At 48.9% G+C, this 20,043-nt stretch overlaps 1 protein-coding gene across 1 annotated transcript; it reads left to right on the top strand.

Moving 5' to 3' along the window:
• Nucleotides 1-1,194: 1,194 nt before the first annotated feature.
• On the top strand, nt 1,195-19,460 carry LOC104625803 (retinoic acid receptor RXR-gamma; the record flags this gene model as incomplete). The annotated part of the gene is made up of 6 exons (XM_010293540.1): nt 1,195-1,296; nt 11,061-11,320; nt 14,105-14,249; nt 14,960-15,139; nt 18,476-18,636; nt 19,331-19,460. Coding segments are annotated over exons 1-6 (925 nt in total), but the record flags the coding sequence as incomplete, so codon positions are not given.
• Nucleotides 19,461-20,043: the final 583 nt, after the last annotated feature.

Raw genomic sequence — 20,043 nt, forward strand, 5'->3', positions numbered from 1 at the left:
GAGGTCACCCAGATCAGAAACCAGAAACAGTGGGCTGTGCTATTCCCTGCCTCCCTGCCTCTCCCCAAAACTGCAGCAGTTGGGTAGGGGGCTTGCTGGGCAGGGAGCTGGGACTGCTCCCCCTCCAGAGTACCAGCCACTGGAGGAGACCGTGCTGGAGCCTGCATGTAGCTTTGCCCTGATCTGGCAACTGGCTGCTTGTTTTTGCTTATTTCTACCTATTTCCTGCAGTACTTCTCTGCTAGGGTGGGTCGGCATTAAATTGAAGTTGTGGATGTACATATGGGACTGTCTGTGAAGCCTACTGCATTCTGCTGCCATGGCTGTGAGCGTTTTACTGGCTATGTGGCACGGGTCACACGTCCTGACCTCTTCTCACCCTATACAGCTTTAGCAAGTAGCTAATGATGCTTTTTTGGGGGTGGTTCCAGTGTTTTTTGGACCCCTTTGGATGGGGTTGGGGAGGGGAGTTGAGCTTCCAGCTCCACCAGCACCAGGCAGGTCCTGGTCTTCCTCAGCTCTGGCTGTGTTTCCTAGGGCTGATGGCAATCCATCACTGCAGGGGCCACAACTTGATGCCAGGAGCACAGCCGTGCTTGATGTGGCTTGGTGTGGGATGGGAGCGTGGAGCTCTCTGCCCTGTGCAGCCTTATGCCAAAAGCGCTGCGATGGTTGTTGCACGTGTGCTTCAGCCTGGTTTGTCAGCCAGCCCATCCTCAGGGCACCAGCCCCTCCAGGCGAGGGTTGGCCCTTCATGTGTCTGGAAAACACCTCCACATGGTTGGGGCTAGTATAACTAATAAACTGCATCAAGTCTTCACTGGTGGAAAAGCAAAGCATCCCCCTCCTTCCCCACGATGCTCCTCCCCTAAACAACTTAACCTCCCCCCCTCCTCCCAATTTCTGATCTATACCGGAGCCGTCATGCATTGATCGGTGTCTTATCCGGGCGATTATGCTACCAGGACAGTCTGCTGTGAATTTGCAGGGAGCAGAGGCAGCTGAGCGCGGGAGCCAGCCCTGAGCAGCGGAGAACAAGAGCATGTCTCATCCTGGCGAGCAGCTGCTGCCGGCGTGAAGCGAGGATGAGGCCACGGGAGGAGGCAGCTGCCCCGGCACCCTCCGAGAGCCCCTGCTCCTGCACAGCTATGTCCCGACCCCAGTGGGCTGTGCCACGCTCTGGGCAGCTTTGAAGTTAGAGGCGGCAGTTGTGCTTAAAAAGGCAAGAGATGAACTGAAGATTAAACATGTATGGGAATTATCCTCACTTCATTAAGTTTCCTGCGGGCTTTGGCAGTAAGTATTTCACTTGCGTTTGCAATCTGTGCCTTCTGGGCTAGGTGGAGGAACTGATCCCACAGGAGGAGTATGGGGGGTGTAAAGGAAATTTAAAAACATGTTTAACCTAGCTCATATGTGGCTGTAACCTGTGGTGCCTGCACTTATGATTGAAGCTGTCCTGTGTTTACATGTGCTGTGAACTTCAGCACAGCCAAACTAAGCTGCCTGAAGTTATGCAGGCTTGAGTCAAACCATGGCTCTTTGCTCTGAAGTTTAGTACATGGCATTTGAGATGCATGTATATGTTTGTGAGCGATGGACTGAATCTATGCATTGAAAGAATAGGATCAAACCAAATAAGTTTTTTCCAATTGCATTTTTATTAAGTTGTTGGAGGAAAAAATTACTTTTAAAACATAAAACAGACCTCGAGGGAATCTAAAGAGGGCTCTTTCCTCGCCCGGTGGCTGTCTCCTGCCCTTCTGACACAGATACCACCATAATCGTGTGAAGCTGTGTCAGATTAGCCAAATGAGGCTGCACAGTGAGACCGTGGTCTGTGAAGGGCTGCGTCTGCGTGGCTGCGAGCTGCAATGCCCCTGTGCACGCCAGCCGTGAGCGAGCCCCAGTTGCAGAAACCAGAACTGCTCTTGGGAAACGGGCTTTGCAATTGCTGGGGCTCGCTCATTATTTTTATCTGAAGTTATTCCTCTTGCCCTAACATGGGGGATGATGTGTGAGGGGAATGAGTTGAGGAGCTGTAGGGTGCTCCCCAGCCTCAGCAGGTTGGAGTCCTGGGCTGCAAGGAGCTGGGAGCACCCATTTGTTGGCTGCTGGCAAAGTACTGATGCTGCTCCAGGGAAGCTAAAGTGCATTGTTGCTTGTGGATGTGCAAAGGCTTAATATCTCTGGAAAACTCCTCAAGTTGTTCCAGGCCCTTCAGGGTGGGTAAATGGTTCCAAGACTTGCTCTGGAGGCCCCCAGGCTGTATACATCAATCTGTCATTTCTCTGCTAGAGAAGAGGTTTGTGCAGACATTGGATTGTACATGGAATGTTCCTGCTATGTGTATATTTTTTTTCCTCCCTCTTGTACCAGATGCTCACCTCTGGTAATTCTCCAGCTCCAGAAAATCATTGGTATTGCATCAAGTAATTGCCAAGTTTCACAAGCGCTTGACTCCAAAATACCTTTTTTAGGCAGTTTCTGCAGAAAAGAGACGACTTGTTGGAAGAATCTATTGCTCACTGGTGTTTTTAAGGAACAAGCAAAGACAAGCCAAACTCTCTCCTATTGCTGCAATAAGAGTGAAACAATGGAAGTGTTATTTGTGTTTAATTTGAGTATTACAAATTTACAAGGAAGCGAAAGAAAAGTGACATTCAAACTGATCTTCATAGGAACCAGGCACAGATCCCTGTAGAGACAGGGGTCACAGCTCTCCGCAGAGCCTTTGGGAGATTTCTAGGAGAGGAAATTAGTAGTAGGAGCAGAGGTATTTCTGTTCCACCAGTGAAGGCAAAGGCACTATTCTTCAGCCCACTGACAGTTCAATACATTGGGACTTTAACTTCCATTTAAACGGATATTTACCTGGTGTTTTTTAACCTGCTTCTCACTTGGTTTAGAAAAACAGAGGAGTTTTCTGCAGGTGAACCTCTGACAGAGATGTAAAAGCATTGGCCAAGTTTTGTTTTGGCTGATGTAAAACAGTCACTCTGGCCTGTCCTGTGCTCCCTGAACACTATAGAACTGCAGGTCACTGCTCACATCTACACTCTCCTCAGGCAGCTTGAGGTGTCTGGGGGGCTGCCTCTGCCTGGGTTGTTGGGTCTGCAGAGAGGGATTTGTGCCTGTTTGAGAAGGCAATTGCTGCTCTGGCCAGACAACTTTAGGGCCCATGGGCTGTGTGAGAGGGTACTTGGGCTTTGAGAGGGATGAAGCAGGATGGATCATGGTGACCATTGGTGGAGATGTGTGTGGCAGCTTCCCACTGCCCTGGGATTCTCACCACAAAGCCTGTGCAGGCAACCTGCATCTCTGGCAGGCCTGCAATATGTTCATTGTCTCTGCTGCTCCCCCTTCCTTTAAAAATAGCTATGAAACCATTCCTTGTCCTGCCTGTGCTGTCACCATGAAGTGGGACATCAGGATGGTGGAAAAGGGCAGTGTCCACACTAGACTGTCAGCTTGTTGCATTCATTGTTCTTGCACTGTGTTGCTGGAGGGAAGAGTTAAGGTGATGTGGCTACTCCTGTTTGGTAATTGTATTCAGATTTCCTTTAGCTCTGAAACTGGGCTTCATTTTGAGCATAACAGTAAAAAAAGCGCATGTATTTGCTTTCTTCTTTTTTGCATTCAAGTAACTGTTACTTGGGCTTTAACTTAATTTTATCTGCATTCAGGTTGGAAATAAGGTGCATGTTTTTGATGGTGCATATAACTGTCACTTTGATCTTAAATGTCTGAATAACACCATCGAATTTGTCTGAGAATGTACATACACAAATTGGTAATAAACATATCATTTGCAATGAGAAAAGGACAGACTCTGAAGTGTTACAGATGAGCTTGCAGAGTAGCAGGGAAAGTGTTCGGGTGAGTCACCCTTACGCATCTAAAGCAGGAGACCTGCACTAAGGTAGATGGATTTGCCTTCACAGCCTGGGCTGTAGAAGCAAGAAAAGGGCTTCAGAATGTGTTTTTATCCTTCATAAGGATGCATTTCATCTGGAGCCTAGCTCCCAGGGCAAGGAAAGATGCTGTGCTGGCTGTCCTCTCTGAGCACTCTCTGGCACAGTTGGTTGGGGACAAGAACTAACTTGGCTCCTCCACAAAGTCTCTTTTATTAGTACTCATGTAACTTGGCCTGTGGCCACACCACCTCCGGCTGCAATCTTGTCAGCTCTCCCAGGCAAAGCAGGGTTAGGCCAGGTCGTTTGGGGAATAGGCAGAGTTGCAGAGGAAAAGCCAGGCTGTGCCTGGAGTGGGTTTGCTGCCCAGCTGTTTGATACCTTCTTGCCGGTGATGCTCCCAGGTTTGTGACCTGTAGGATGCTTTTTCCCTGGGTGTCACATCTTGCCATGTCCATACCTGTAACTGCATATATGAAGATGGAAGAGAGCTCTTTGACCCAGCAAAGGTGTGAGAAAATCCAGTGACCGAACAACTCCTGCAGCGAGGGAAATGCAGACTATTTTAAATTTTTTTGTTTTGTTTTGCTTTTTTAAAGCAGGAGACACTAGCCTTCAATTGCCTAGGGCAGCCACAGACCCTGCAGCTGGTGGGATCCTTTCTGATGGGGACCTGTAGCCTCTCCAGGAGTTTAAAGACCACTGTGGGAAATTGTGCATGTGTTTTCCTGGTGGATGCTGTGCTGGAGATCCTACTGGCCAGGTGGGAAATCTGATCACACAATCCTGAAAAATCCTTCAGGCCTCAAATTCAACAACTTTTATTTCTTTGGGGATGAGAAACTTTATCCAACTCTTAGGTATTACTGTGGTCACCAGAGGTGTGTGATACCTTGTTAGGGTAAATTTGGCTTGCAGTCCTAATTTGAATTAACTGACAAGCAGTTGTTAAAGGCATCTTTGGTTGGCAAGATCACCATAGCTGTAGAGTTACCCTGTAATGCATGGTTCCTGTCAAAGTAATGGTAAAGCCTGTGTAGCTTCTGTGGATTTTGCTCCTTCCTTCCTTTTTAGCTTGGCTTCCTGGAGAGGAGAATATGTGGTTACACTGCAGGTGTGTCTTGTCCAATGTCCTTGGACGTATTAAGCTATTGACCCACTGTCCAGTTTCAGCCAAGTCAGACCAAGACTTCAAAATAGCATCTGATGCTGAACCTGCACCAGGGCAGGTGGAAGTTTCGTGTGCTTCCAGCCCGCTGCTTCCTGTGGGCCATGTTTTGGGTGGCCCGTGTTTGCAAGGGCAGCACAGGAGCATTACCTGAGAGAAGGGGGAGCAGCTCTTCCTACCATCCAGAGAGCTGAGGGAAACTTTCTCCTGCTTGTTTGTCTCCTGCTCTGTGCAGATCCCTGTTGCAAAAGCCCCTGCTCAAATATGTGCCAGCACATCTCCAAATTTTCTTGCTCCTCTGTAATGTTAGCTGTCAGGGGAAGGCTGCATTATTTATTGACTCAGTGTTGAGCGGAAAGATGGAAGCACAAAGGTTAGTGGACCTTAAAGGTTATTGTTTTTGCCTTGCTTTTCTGTAGGATATTAGCATGGCAATCTGTATGGCCTGTGGAAATCTGCTTGGACCATTAAAAATATCACCGGAAAGGGAATAGTTTTTTCAGTTTAGCTTCAATGTATTAAATAAACTACTTCTGCAGTCATAGCAGCAAAACTTTGTTTGATTCCAGTTAACATGGGTTCCCTGCTACATGACTGCATCCAATTTCAGGAGTGTTTCTCACAGGTATTTCCCCTTGAAGGTTGTCCCCAAGGACGAGCTGCCTGCCAAGCTGTACCTCCCACGCACGCCTGTGCTCCTCTGCTTATATCAGACCTTCTCTGCATGTCTCTTCCCACTTCTCGGTGCTCTCTGATCTGCGGAGGATGGAGTATCTGCAAAGTTTTGCTAGTCATGTGTCAGGCAGGGCAACTTGCACCTTCAGTTGTTCATGCGAATGAAATGAACCCTTCCCATGCATATGTGAGGCTGCAGAAGCACAAGCATGTTTTCCATTATTTGACGAGTTTGATTCTCTCCGACGTTAAAAAAGAGCACTGTGAAGGTTGAAAGTATCGTCATCTCTAGGCCTCCCAGGGATCTGCACGTTTCACGAGGTAGGATTGCTTTGGGTCTTAGTTGAAGACAGACCCCAGTGTTTAACACTGATACCTTTCCTCTCAAGCCTTTGGTAGGTGTTAGAGCTGAAGAGGCTCTAACAGAGAACAAACTTGCAACCCATGTTGGTTAAATAGACAGTGTATGTAGGGCTTGAATGTTTCTTGTCTCTGTGCATTCTCAGTCCACTTTCTGCTCAAGTGTAACTGCTGAGACTGGTGTTTCCTGCCGTTATTTGGGTGAAAATCAATACGGCTTTATTGGTTGCAGCCTGGACTACTGCCTTTGCCAAGGCTTTCGCGGTCACTTGTGTATTCTTGTGGGTAGTATTTGCTTCCACGCCTGTCCGAGCTTTACCTGTGGAGTGCTCACAGCACAGATGTATCTAAGCTGGTTTTATTGAGCTAGTGTTGGTCCTGGACCAGTTTAACTGTGTTAGCACAGACCTCGCTGTTTGGTGTTGGTATGATGGACCTGAAGCTTTGTGCTCTGCAGGTGCATTTGTCAGGCACCTGTGCATCTGCTGTGATGTAGACGGTGTCAATCTATGCCTGGTTTTATGAGACTATTCATGCAAGTTTCCCATCCCTGGACTAGGATTTTGCTAAGGTGAAGGTGAAACACAGGTGGAAGTGGAGTATCAAAGCTTTGTGTCCTTGCTCGGCTTCAGTGGCTGGTGGGTGAATGTAATGCTGTTGCTTATGTCCTCAGGGGCACTGTTTTCACAATGCAGAGATCCAGGTGGTTCTTCAGATCTTCCCTCATTATGTTTTCTAATGTCAGCAGAGTTGTCTATGCTGATGTTGGATATGATCCTTATTCTGAATGCTAAGGCAACAGGATGGGTTAGTCCAACCCACGGGCTGTTCCCTGCAGTAAGTGATGTGGTACATTTGCAGAGAGGCAGTCTGAAACAGCAAAGCACCCAGAAGCGAAGTTTCTTCTTTTTAAACTTTGCTTCCTACAAAGAGAAGGCTGGAGCGTGTGCGTTTCTGTGCAAGAGAGCTTGTGAAGGGTTAATTGAAGCACTGGAGCACTGGGTTCTCTGGGTGCTGCATGTTTGCAGTGGAGACATCAGAGAATACACATAAGGCAGTTCCCTCCTGTCCTCTCTTCCCCTGTTCCTCCAGGAGAGAAATAAATACAGTATCAGGCTTCCCTGAACCTCTCTTCAGGAAACTACCTATGCAAGCATTAATGTGGAGGAGGGAGACAGGAGAGAAAGCCATAAAAAGCCCTACTTGTAGATCAGAAATAAGCCGGTCATGAATCTGGAGTTGGTAGTTAAAAGCAGTAGCAAGCCCTGATGCAGGGTCTCAGCCAGTCTTCCCCAGCAGACGCGAGGGACCTGGCCAGTGTGGGAGCTGCATTCGGCGCTCGCGGGCAGGGGCTGTGCCAGCCGCAGAACCCTCGCCTCCCAACGCAGGGCTGCCCTCTGCTCCGTGGGGCCCCACCGCAGCTGGCTGAATCCCCGGCATTGCTTGTCACCTCACATTACCTGACGGACAGATTCCAGGCCCGCTTTGTCCTGTGTAAATGTCACCTGTGTCGAATGCTGCTGGAGAGGCGGAGGCGGCCGGCTGTGGCTGGCACGCAGGACTGAGTTCCGTCTCCCCAGTCCCCTCTGCTCTGTCCCAGAGCTGCTTCCCAACCGCAGAGCGGCTCCTTGCTGGTCCTGCTCTGCTGCCATGCTGATGTTTCTGTTCGTCCCCCCAATGATGGGAGAAAATACCTTGAGGAAAGCCATGCCATCCCTGCGAGACCATGGCCTTTCTCTTTGCTTTCTGTTGGGAGGTGCATGACACTGTTTTCAACCAAAATGAATAGGACTTGCGGTCTCTGCTGTTTCCTCTGTCCAAGCCAGCCTGGCTCCTTTGGACTGAAATGACTCAGCTTCGGGAATAAGTAACCCCAGTGTCAAGGATGCTTTGGCATGGCTTTTCCTGCACACCTTCTGCCAGCTGTGCGAATTATTCCACGCACAAGCTGATAACTCGGAGCATTCACATCTTGTATCCCTCTTGGAGCATTCCAGCCTGAAAATGAGAAGCTGAGAGGAGGTGTGCATTTCCCAGGTGTGGGAGGGTGCATTTCTGCTCCCTCAGGGATTGACTTGGCAAACTTATCCCAGGGAAGGACTGGAAGTCAAAGTTAGGACCACCTTGCAGGAGTGCTTTGCTTTTTATTTTTGTTTGTTTGTTTCTGCTTTTCTAAATGGGGTTTGTATTACAGCTTATAATAAGTGGCTAAAATTGTTCATTGGTAAATGGAAAGCTAACACTGGTTTTGACCAACGGGTCTGTCACAGCCTTGGCAGGACAGCGTAGCCCAGGCACTGTGGAAACAAGCTTGTTAACTTTGGATTGTGTTGTCAAGCCCTGGCAGAGCCTGGCCTTACACCTGCGTGCTCACCAGTAGATACTTTCTTTTATCCATCCATCTCCACCAGCCAACACACCTTCATGCATTCATGCTTTCTCTTTGGTGTCTCATTGCTGGGGTGAGAGAAGTAGGCACAAGTCCTCCAGGCTTCTTGGCTTCAACCCTTGATACCATCTTGGGGGGCTAGGAGATTCCCCTGGCCATATCCCTTGAACAGTTGCCTGTTGGCATGGACACAAATACACCATGGGGCTTCCCCTGGCAAGCAGTCTCCTTGGGTGAAAGCCTTTCTCTGGGTCCTTATGAAAGTTGGAGCCTTTCTAATGGAGAAACTTAGTGGTGACGGTGTTTCTGTAAGGTCTGCTGTAAATGCAAACAGTAAAATAACTCTCCTGGGAGTCTTCTTATTGGTTTAAATCTTCTGCATGATACTTTCAAAATATGCCCTTTTCTGTGTTAATGGAAAAGGATGAAGAATCATTCTTGTCCTTAGATGTGATAGATTTCTGCCCAGTCTCCCCTTCAGTGGTTTATTTTCCAAGCTGAAGAATCCTCAAAGGCAGTGTTGTTTATCTAGTTGTTTAAAGAGGCATAAAACCAATTTCTTTATAAGCCTGTGCTACAGATGCTGGGGAGGGCTGCATGCTATGGTACTAGGCTACTCACAGGTGATGAAAAACACATTTGCTTTTCTCTGAAGCTGGTAATGGCACAAGTCAGGATGTTTCTCTTAAGTCCCAGGAAACAATTGAGGTTCCTCTGTGAGCTGAGTGTTTAGGTAAGGGGGGGGTCAGGCAAACAGCACATTTTCTGACCCCTGCTAAGGGCTTTCCTGGCAGCTGTCTTTGGGGTGGAAGGCTTTTGTACTTGGAAGCCATTACAAGGTCAGGATTTTGCTGTCTACTGAGAGAAAACAGGCTGCGTGTCTCCACGGTGGTGGCAGGGGGATGTGAGGTGAGTCTCTCTAGCAGCAGGCAGGAGCCCTGGCTCTGCCTTCAGACCGCCTCGCTGCCTCCAAGGCTTCTGCTGTTGTCATTGAGCCGGCTTCCTCTTGCTGCACATCACTTTCCCACTGGGAGAATTGATCCAAAAAGCCAAAGCAAGAATTGACAAAGACCTTTTCTGCCCCTCCTTCTGCAGAATTAAGTCTGAAGTGGGTTGATAACGGCGGATCGAGTCCACCTTGACTCTGACAAATGTCTTTAATGTTATTCAGCAAGCTGACCTTTTCCCGTCTTTATTGTGCATCTTCCCTTTGAATCAGATTTGATTGTTACTTCAGGTAAAATAACGAACACTGTCACGTAAATAACTTTGCAATAATGTTAAAAGGAGGAAAAAAAAACAACCAAACAAAACACCAAAGTGCTGTCTTACTTGCAAATGCAACAGGAGCAAGCATCCTCTGTGCCAGCAACGGAAAACCAACTGTGTGACCTTCCCAGACACCTTTGCCTTGCTACTCCAGGGAATGGTCTCCTGTGTTGAAAAACCAACAGAGAAACAATGGTTCATTGAAATGTTTATGACAACTAATGCTAACTGGGGTTTCTAAATTCTAGGGGAGGGAGAAAAGGTCATATAAATCCCTAAAATACAGCTAGATACATAGCCCATCAGGACTGGTGGGCATTTGATGCCCAGATACCCTATGAATATTTGAGATTGGTCTTGCAGAAGACAGCGTTTAGGCCTTGGGAGAGGTGTTCAGCCTGGGAGATTGCCCTGAAGTGGCAATGATCAAGGTTACATTGCTTTTCTATGCCACCTCTTCCCCAGCAGGGTTCAGGCGTAGATTGATCTCATGGGGCTACTGCGTGTCTCAGTTTGGCAATGTGCACTGGAGCTCCTTTCCTTGTGGCTGTGAGACTGTCGGTCCAGGCACGTCTGTGCGGCCACAGTCTCTGCTCCATCTTGTACTAAGTAAGGAAAAATAATGGACAAAATATTTTGTGGGTGCCTTGTCGTGTCATCTGTGTTGCTAGCATGTCACGGGCAGTCTGTGTCCCATGTTCCTCTAGCTACTCCTGAAGATGCTAGCATCAACTTCTGAGAGCTGGAGGAGTGTGTGAAATAGCGGAGAGGTAAGTGGGTGGGAAGGGGAAGAGCTGAGCCATGTGAAGAGGGGCTGAACGTGATGCCTGGACCATTGCAAGGAGCAAGGGTGCTTCGTAAGGCATGGAGACTGTTTGGGGCTCCCAGCCTGGCTGGTGGGGTTTTCATGGTTTTGGATGTGTGCTGTCTCTAGAGTGAGCTTGGACAACAGAAATGGGACCTCAAGGAATAGTTCAGAGAAAACTAGCCTGAGGCAGGCAGGCACTGGTGCCTTCTTCCAAGTCAGCTGAGGGACCGAAGTAGCGAAGGAAGATTTGATTATTAAGTATTATCTTCATAATATATTTTGTTGGTGTAGCAACTCTATTTCCTGTACCATAACCAATGTTTTGCTCTTTCAAAAAAATTATAGAATAAGGCACGTTTGGTGGCTGGCATTGAGCCTTGGCCAGTATCTAAGTTGACATGACCAAGGCTGGGCAGCTGATCACTGTACAGCCAGGCTCGCTTGTAGTGTATTTAATCTTTCTGTGTCTCCCTGTAGATTCCCCTGTTCACGCCAGCTCCACATCTGTGAGCCCATCGTCAAGCCTTTCCACGGGAAATTCAGTGGACGGGCACCACAACTACCTCGAGGCCCCTGCGAACGCCTCCCGGGCACTGCCGTCCCCCATGAACATGATTGGATCTCCGGTGAATGCACTGGGCTCTCCATACAGGGTCATCGCGTCCTCCATCGGCTCACACCCTGTCACTTTGTCCTCAGCCCCAGGCATGAATTTTGTGACACATGCCAGTCCACAGGTAGGTTAATGTGCATGCTTGCTTTGCTACAGTTCGTGGTGCTGAGACTGGGGTACAGCCCAAAAACTTGAGGGAGTGGGTTGACTGTGTTGCATATAAACATTGTCTGTGTTGCATATAAACTTTGCCTGGAGAAAAACAAAGCTCCCATCGTTACTGCCTGAGCTCGCTCAGGTGCTGAGGTTTCCCCTCCAGACAGAGGGGAGACCCAGGGGTTGGGGTCTGTGCCTTCCCAGAGCCATGGATGGGCTGGGAACCTCCAGGGTAGCTGTTTGGAGCAGGACTTGCTGCCTCAAAAGCCCACCGCTACTTCTGACATGGCTGGAACCAAGGTGGCACAGTGGGATTTTGTTTGTGTGATGAAATGCTCTGCGAGTGCAGATCCAAGTGGAAATTCTGCCTTTTATTAACAAGACTTTGCATTTTATTAGTGGGACCTGAAGGCAGGGAGTACTCGGGAGCCTCGTGGCTCCTGCTAGACATGGTTGCTGAGGCCTCTCTGCCCCAGGCCCTGCTGCCCAGTCTCCACGGTCTGTCTGAAGCCCTTCCTAGTGCCTGCCACTGAGGCTGGGAGAGGATGGTGTGGGGAGGCCCCTGAAGAGCTCTGAGGGAATGTAAGGGTGATTTGGCTTACCTTTCACCAGCAACCTCAACTCCTGCTTGGGTCTAGGCTGTCTGCAGTGGGTGCGCTGGGCATCTTTCCTCCCCTCGCACCACTCAGCTGTTCACCATCAACTTGACATATTTGTACTTGTGGCATCCAGGGCAGGTACTTCGTGGTGACGGAGGTGGTAGCAGCATTTAGCTGCATGGAAGCTGTTCCTCTGGGTCTGCGGATGCTCCGGGAAGCGGTTTCCCCAGCCCAGGCACAGCGCCAAGTTCCCAGCTCCAAGGAGTGGGTTTCATGTGTGTTGCCTCTAATGCAAGGAGACAGCTGGGCCTTGGGGATTCGGCAGGGAGGCAGCTAATGGATTTGGGTTCAAGCAGTTGTCCCAGATATCATACATGATTGCACTTAACCTTCAGGAGTCAAGCTCCGAGGACACTGATGACTAAAACTGCCCTGTTTTTCCCCCAACTTAGACCCTCTCTCCCTGTTATTGTCTCAAAGCACATCCAGAGAGAAAGAAAAGGTGGTACCTGAACTCTCAGTAACATTTTAAACCATAAAAAGTTCTTCCTGGCTCAACATCTTGCCAAGAAGTTGTTTCCAGGGTGAAAAAAGGTGTCTGGATACTTGTGGGGAAGGAGTTGATTTCTCCTTTCCTTGGGCCAAGTTCAGATGTTGAAGCATAAAGATTTACCTTTGCCCAGTGCCTGGGCTGTGTCTCTGCTGGGGAGAGAGAACCTCTGGGTAATTTTTTTTCCTCTGCACTTTCATTTTCCAGTGCAGCAAAGCAAGCTGGCTCCTAACGTGGTAATTATTGCTGGATAATTTGTATTTTCAATGTCATCAGACCATTGAAGCTTTGAAATTGAAGGGACAGGGATGAGAGAAGATAAAAACAGGCTTCATCTTTTTTGTTTTTGTAATGACAGCTCCAAAAATTCCAATAGGATGAACGCTTCTTGTTCTTTGCTGAAATTCCCTGTGGAAATTATTATACTTTTTCATGGGAAATGGGCAGTTTCTTGGAGCAAATGGAGAACTTGTAACAGCATGCATGAAATCTAGTGGTTTTAGATATTACGGAGACTGTAACGAAGGCTGTCGATGGATTTTCATCCAAAGCCTTGTTTTCTGTCCCTACTTCTTCCCTCTTGCTGGGAAGATGAAATTTAGCTGATAAATTGGGGCAGCTGTTAAAAACAAGCTCAATGATGAAGAAACCATCCCCAGCCCTCAAAGCATGGCAATGGGAAAGATGATTTGATGGTCATTTTGGAGAGACGTTGCTCTGCCCAGACAGCTTTTGACAAGACGTGCTCAATGGCCCTTAATCCTCACTGCTTTGCCGGCAACAGCTCGAAAGCAAATAGCAATAAAATGAAGCCCTGGGCAACATCAGGCTTTCGTCTCTAATCGATGTCGGTTTGTAACCTTTAACTTGCAGCAGCCGTGAGCAGCTCCTGGGGATCTCAGCTGGGGGCTCCGGGCTGTTCGCCTGCATCTCACTGCAGCTGATTTTTTTTTTTCACTTTTTTTTTAAAATCTGGCAACCCCAAATCTGTTCCCTTCTTCAGCCTGTGATAGTGTTTAGGAACCTGAGCCCCAGGGAATGACCAAGATGGCCATGTTTTAATGCATTTATGCAGATTTGCGTATCATGAGGCAGGGAAGCTAACCCACTTAACACTTTTTAAAAAAAAGTCATTACAGCTTCCTCAGCCGTGCAGCAGTGCAGGTTTAATTGCAACAAATTGCCTGGCTGCAAAGCTCTTCCTTGCTAAGCTGTTAGTGCTCGAGGCCACAGGCAGCCATTGATCAGCATTTGCTAATGAAGCAGGCAGGATCCCACCAGCCCCACCACTTGGAGGCTGTAACTGAGCAGCTGAGGGTTGCTGCCTGCCCTTTTCCAGCTCTGCTTAGTCCTGGCTTTAGTTACAGCATCAGGGCAGGGTGAGAGGCAATATCTACTACCAGGCATCTGATTAAACCCCTCCAGCTGGATTCATGGGAGGATCTCTGTTCTGCCCATGGCAGCCCCATGGAGTTGCTGGGGATAAGCTTGTGGGACGAGCCCAGCAGGGGCAACAGGGGAGGGGTCAGCTCAATTTGGGGGTGGTTTCATTGAGGTATGAGTATTGACCCTCTAACCTGTCTTGTGGCTTGGGCTTCTGCAGCTCAATGTCCTGAACAATGTCAGCAGCTCGGAGGATGTCAAGCCCTTGCCAGGTCTCCCAGGGATTGGGAACATGAATTATCCATCTACAAGCCCAGGATCCTTAGCCAAACACATCTGTGCCATCTGTGGGGACAGGTCCTCAGGTAGGAGGTTTTCTTTCTTGGGGAAGGCTTTATGTAACGAAAACTCCCCTGATGCTCTGAAGCGTGGCTCCTGGAGGAGTGAACACTGGAGGCTTGCTGGGGCCATACCGGCATTGCAGGATTTCGTAGCTGGCTCTGGCTTACCCAAGGGCAGGCTGTCTGTTTTGCAGATTAGTTGTGCTGTGCCCAAAAGAGAGCAAACCTATAAGCCGCACTCTTCTCTCTTATGTGTATAGTCTCATTTTACATTTTGTCCCTGTTTATCAAACGTAAATATATAAAAATCACTGTGTTCTTATTTACCTGTGCTTTGTGTTAGCTGGGCTTTGGCTGCGCCTGGGTTTTCTCTCCTCCACTAGAGACCTGGAACCTGGTCATGCCTTGCAGATCTCCTCCATATCAGTGCACCCCATTTGCTACCTATGCCTTTGCTGCACTTGCAGTGCAGCCAAGAAGTGGCTCCACATCCTTCCCCTGGGATGCAGTCCCTCCTTATCACAGGAGAGTGGTGGTCCTATAGTTTGACTGCTGCTGGTCACTATTCCTGCTAAGAGCCACTAAAGCCAAGGCAGGCCTGCTAAGGTGATACCCTGCAAACAGTTGGTTATTTTTTTTCTTTTTTCACCTTTGGGGTTGGTTCAAACTTCTCTGTGCTGGAGGGAAGGGCAGATGCCTGCCTGCTCACTGATGGTCTTCCCTTGCCCCCGCAGGGAAGCACTATGGGGTGTACAGCTGTGAGGGCTGCAAGGGCTTCTTTAAGAGGACGATTCGGAAGGATCTGATCTATACCTGCCGTGACAACAAGGACTGCCTCATAGACAAGCGTCAACGCAACCGCTGCCAGTATTGCCGCTATCAAAAGTGCCTCGCAATGGGGATGAAAAGGGAAGGTATGTGTGGGCTGGTGGAAGGAATGGGCTTGTGGAAATTTTCTTCACATTCCTTAGGGTAAATCTGGCTCTTGGTGGCCCCTATGAGGCTGGATCATTCCAAAAACCCACACTGACAGCTTCAGGGCGTTTTTGACCTTGTTTTGTAAAGGAAATGAGGCTGATGGGGAAGCTATTACACTGCATTTTTCTTTCTATCCCACCTAAACACACATACTGGTGACTGTTGAACCTATTAACTGATTTTGGCTCAAGCTTGCCTTTAGTTAGTGGCCCTTAATGGCCTGGACCCCTTGGACCCCTGTAATGCTCTGCTGAGGACAGCACCTGGCAGGGAGAAGTCCTGCAGTCTGCTTGTCTCCTGTGTGAAGGGCAACCTTCTCTTTCATTTTCAGCTTGCTGGCTTTGTTTGTCACCACCTAATTCTTGCACTGGAAGATAAGGGTGAATGATTTATTTCTATCTTTTATTTTATAGTTCTCTGTCATTTCTACTCTTAACCTCACTTTTGGGGATGAGCTGTGGTACAGCTGTGGTGTTTCTGTGCTGCAGGAGAGAGCTGTATGGAAGCAGTTCACACAGCCTCTTCCATACTGCACATGCTCTCATTGCAACCCCCAAAGGGCTGTGTTTCTGGCCCAAACCACGTTAAGGTGTTGATCTGGAGCAAGAATCTGACCTGAGGCAACTGGAATTAGAGGATTTTTGCACTGATTTGGAGGAAGCCTCTGAGAGCTGCTGAGGGTGACACATGTCCCTGGTGGGTCCTGCAGCCCTGCCTCTCTCCCGCACAGCTCTGGAGAGTGCAAAGTTCTTTGTAAAAGCCACCACCGAGTGAGTCTCTGCTGCAGGGAAAAGCAAGCCCAGTGGCGTGGGTGTTTATCTGTCCACCTCTGCCTCCTGCAGCTAGCTGCTTCCTCCTTGGTGGAGCAAGGACCACTGAGCTGGATTGTTTCCCAAATTAAACTGACAGATGCAAGGTCAGGTAGTGACAATTAGCACAGCTTTTAAGCTGCTTTTTTCCAAGACAAAATAATTGTGCTGCCTCCAGGGTTGAATGCAAGCGGGCAGTGTAGCCCTCCCTTTCGGAAGCCACACTGTCTGCCTGCGGAGCACACAAGCCGCTCCCTGTGTAGGGGCTCAGACTGTGCAGGGAGGAGCCTGGGGAAGTAGCTGTAACACTGGGCACAGGCTGAGCCTCGTCTTGTTCTCTGTGTAGCATCATCAATGCTGTGCTGCGTCAACCACATAGGGCAGCGCAGGACTGCGAAATGCCAAGCTTGAATCAAAAAAACTAATCCTGGGAACAGCTCTCCCTTCCAGCTGGGTGCAAAGTGGTTCAGAGGACCAGGGTGTCAACGCAACTTCCTTTTGCAGAGCGTGAAAATTTGAACCCCAGGATCTTGGTGGATTCTGTGGGAGTTTGGCTGCAATAATCACAGGAGTTTTCTGGGAGATGCAGAAACTGGGGACAGATTGCAGCTTGAACAAGGAATCCGGAATGAATTTGGGGACTGAGTGATGGGACTAGTATTTCCTTGGCATGCTCTTTCTTCCAGTAAGATTTTGATTACTTTAGAAACACTTCCCTAGCTTCTTCCTGTCCATTACCCTAAAGGGGACAAATGCTTCCCCCAGCTGGCTGGCACATATGTGCGTCCTGTGTTGCCCTCCCTTGCCAGTGCCAGACTGGATGCCCCACTGAGCCATCTCCTTGGGTACTGCCAGTTCCCCAGCAGCTGGGCAGTGCTGGGAAGCACATCCTCCCAGCTGGAAGAAACATAGGGAAGCGCTGAGCATTGCAAAGTGGTCATGAGTCTCAGTGCTGAGGAACCTCCCATGGTTTAGCTCTTCCTGTGAAAGCACCATAACATAAGCCAGGGTAAGGCAAGGTTGATGCAAGGTCTTATTTCCTGACACCACTGCAAACAGCAGAGCTATAAAGACAAACGGGGAAAAAATCTCCCGATCCAAGTTTCTGACCTAAACGCTTGTCACCTTCTTTCAGCAGCATTTTAGCTAACTGAGAAAATGGGGATCAAATTCTCCTGCAGGCTTGTGAACTGTGGCCTTGGTGAGCTGGTCCCTTCCTTGGTGTCCCCTGGTGCTTCTGTAGGTCCCCCTCTCCTCTTAAAGAACTTATCCCTTGGCCTTGGTGATTTTCCCACTCTCTGGATACTGACTGCCTGGTGCTTAGCTAACAGGTGGGGAAGCCATTAAGATGTTGAACAGCAAAGCACCAATGTCTGCATGGCAAGGGCCAGCTTTGCAGCCTGCTTCTCCCTCACTGAACCTTTCATTTCAGGTGTATAAATGCCTACAGCTCAGTACAGGTTGTTCTTTGAGACCAGGCCAGCTGCCTACCTGTCCCTTAGGGGTTACAGGGCACTTTGGGCCCCTGCCCATGCTCCTACAGGGGAGTGATGCCAGCAGAGCTGGTGTCTTGGGGCATTTCTCCTTAGCAATGAGCTAAACTGATGACATCTGCTGGTCACTTGTCTTTTTTTTTTTTTTTTTTTTCTTTAGCAGAATTTCTTTATTTTCCTTTGGGATTTCTCAAACAAAACTCTGCACCCAGGACTTGTGCTGAGCACAAGTCTTAGTGTTCCATGTACGCATGTCCTACACTGGCCTGTCTTCCACACACCTAGTGGCCCTGGGAGTTAATAGCTGAGATCTGGAGAGAATTTCAGTGACTCTGTTCCTCCAGCCAGTAGATATTTTGGAAAATGTACAGAGATGGGAGAAGAGACCGAAGGCCTTTGGGCATTCAGAGGTGCTGGGAACTGCTTTCTAGCAGGATGGCTTGGGAGGACTGGTGGCGGAGGGAGAGGTGACACCGGGGCTGGGCCAGGCTTGGTAAGCTTTTGCTGAGGAATGAGATAGGCAGCATGAGTAGATTCAGCTGGGAGTGAGGGACCATCCAGCCCTGCTGCTGGATGTTCTGGCTGCTGTGGGACTGTTCGAAGCATACGGGGAGTGCAGCAAACCTCAGTGTCTGCGTGCTGGGTCCCTCCTGCCTTCTCCAGCATCTAGTGACAGCTGAGCTCAGGCTGCCACCTGGAGGTATCAACTCCTCTTTCCTCTATTCTGGAGCTTCATACCTTGGAAATCACAACTTTTTGTCAAATTGAGGCTGCTGGTCTTCAGCAACCCCGAAGTTATTGGGAGGTGGTGGGGGCAGCTATTTTAATGGATGTACATCTGAAATACCATTTATTTTCTGTTCTCCCCCTCCTGAGGAGATTTCTCATCCCTTCTCCCAGTGGAAATGGGACCTACTGTGAGCAGGTAAGTGTTGCGGTGGGTGTAAAGAGCCGTGTTTCTGTCCCGCAGCTGTGCAGGAGGAGAGGCAGAGGAGCAGGGAGCGGAGTGAGAATGAAGCTGAGTCCACAAGCAGTGGCAGCGAGGACATGCCTGTGGAGAGGATCCTGGAAGCTGAGCTGGCAGTCGAACCCAAGACAGAGGCATACAGTGACCTGAACACAGAGAGCTCAGTAAGGGGCACCAAAATCACTTGCAGCTTGAGATGAGAGCCTTCGAGGTGCTGTTTGAAAAGACAAACCCCACTAGCATTTTGCAAAGGGGTGTTTTTGCTTTGCACTGCCTAAAAATCACCCACAATTTTTCTTTTGAAGCTATTCTGAATGACAACTAGAAAGCTGCCTATACATTATTTTCATAGCATTTTTTTCCAGTTCCCTTTTGTTTCAATGAATAGATAGGGCAATAGCTGGATGCTGGAGAGTCTTGAGTCCTGTGCTGGCTTCCACAGTTGCACAGCCCTGGGCACTGCTTGTCTGCCCCAGTGACCAAGACTAGAATGGAGCTGGACACAGCAGGTTTACTGCTGTTGTTTTACTGTTCATGCCTGTTCAGAGACTGCTTTGATGGCTTTTAGATGTGTCTTGGGGAGCAGTACTTGCTTTGCAAAGAACAGCAAGCAAACAGAAATGTCTATCAACCAGCTGATTTGGCTGGTTTTAGAGGGGACAGTAGTAATAAATATCCTCTCTTCCCAGCAGTGCACAGCTGAGATTATTGGCAATTTGATCATTTTACTTGTGGCTCTGACTATCGTTAACTTGATCCAATACTGTGTGCAGTGCAGACAGTGATTATCAAAGATTTTGCATTGACAAATTCTTCTCTTTCCTCTGCTCTTTTCCTTTTGATGTTGTTCTTAATTAGACAAATGACCCTGTCACCAACATATGCCATGCAGCTGACAAGCAGCTCTTCACACTTGTCGAGTGGGCCAAGCGAATCCCCCACTTCTCTGACCTGACGCTGGAGGACCAAGTCATTCTCCTCCGGGCAGGTAATGTCCCCCTCCTGTGGCCTCTGGGGTTATTCCTGGTATGCACATGCCTTCTCTTGGGCTGCATGCCATGCCAGCCAGGCTGGATGGTGAATGGGAGATCCTGAGCTGATCCATCCCTGCTGTCACAGGGCGAGCAACCCATCCTGAGCTGTGATGAGCAGTTGGCAGAGGCTGTGGATGGGGCAGTGGAATCTGCTGTTTGTTTCCCTCTTCATGCAGACGTGTAGGAGGGCTGGGGGAGAGTGAATAAATGTGCCTTGTTAATGCAATTCCTATAACCGCAGAACTTACTATGTGTGGGGCACATTAGCGTGTAACGTGCAAAATGATGTAAAGGGGTTGCTGATGCAAGGAATGTGGGGTTTTTTTGGAGGAAAAACCAGCATATTCCTCCCCCCTCCTTTGAGTCTTTTTCTGCACCTTCCTTGCTGCTGGTTAGGGTTTAGCACCCGTTGCAGTGTTGGCAAGGGTGCAGTTGGTACCTGGGGTCCCATCTCTCCTGTGAGCTGAGTCTGAAGCCAGCAGGGAGAAACAAGCTCTCCTGCTCCAGGTGGGACTGATTTCCCCCACCCCCCACCCC

This window comes from Phaethon lepturus, unplaced genomic scaffold (assembly GCF_000687285.1).
Source record: "Phaethon lepturus isolate BGI_N335 unplaced genomic scaffold, ASM68728v1 scaffold19738, whole genome shotgun sequence".
NCBI classification, from domain to species: domain Eukaryota; kingdom Metazoa; phylum Chordata; class Aves; order Phaethontiformes; family Phaethontidae; genus Phaethon; species Phaethon lepturus.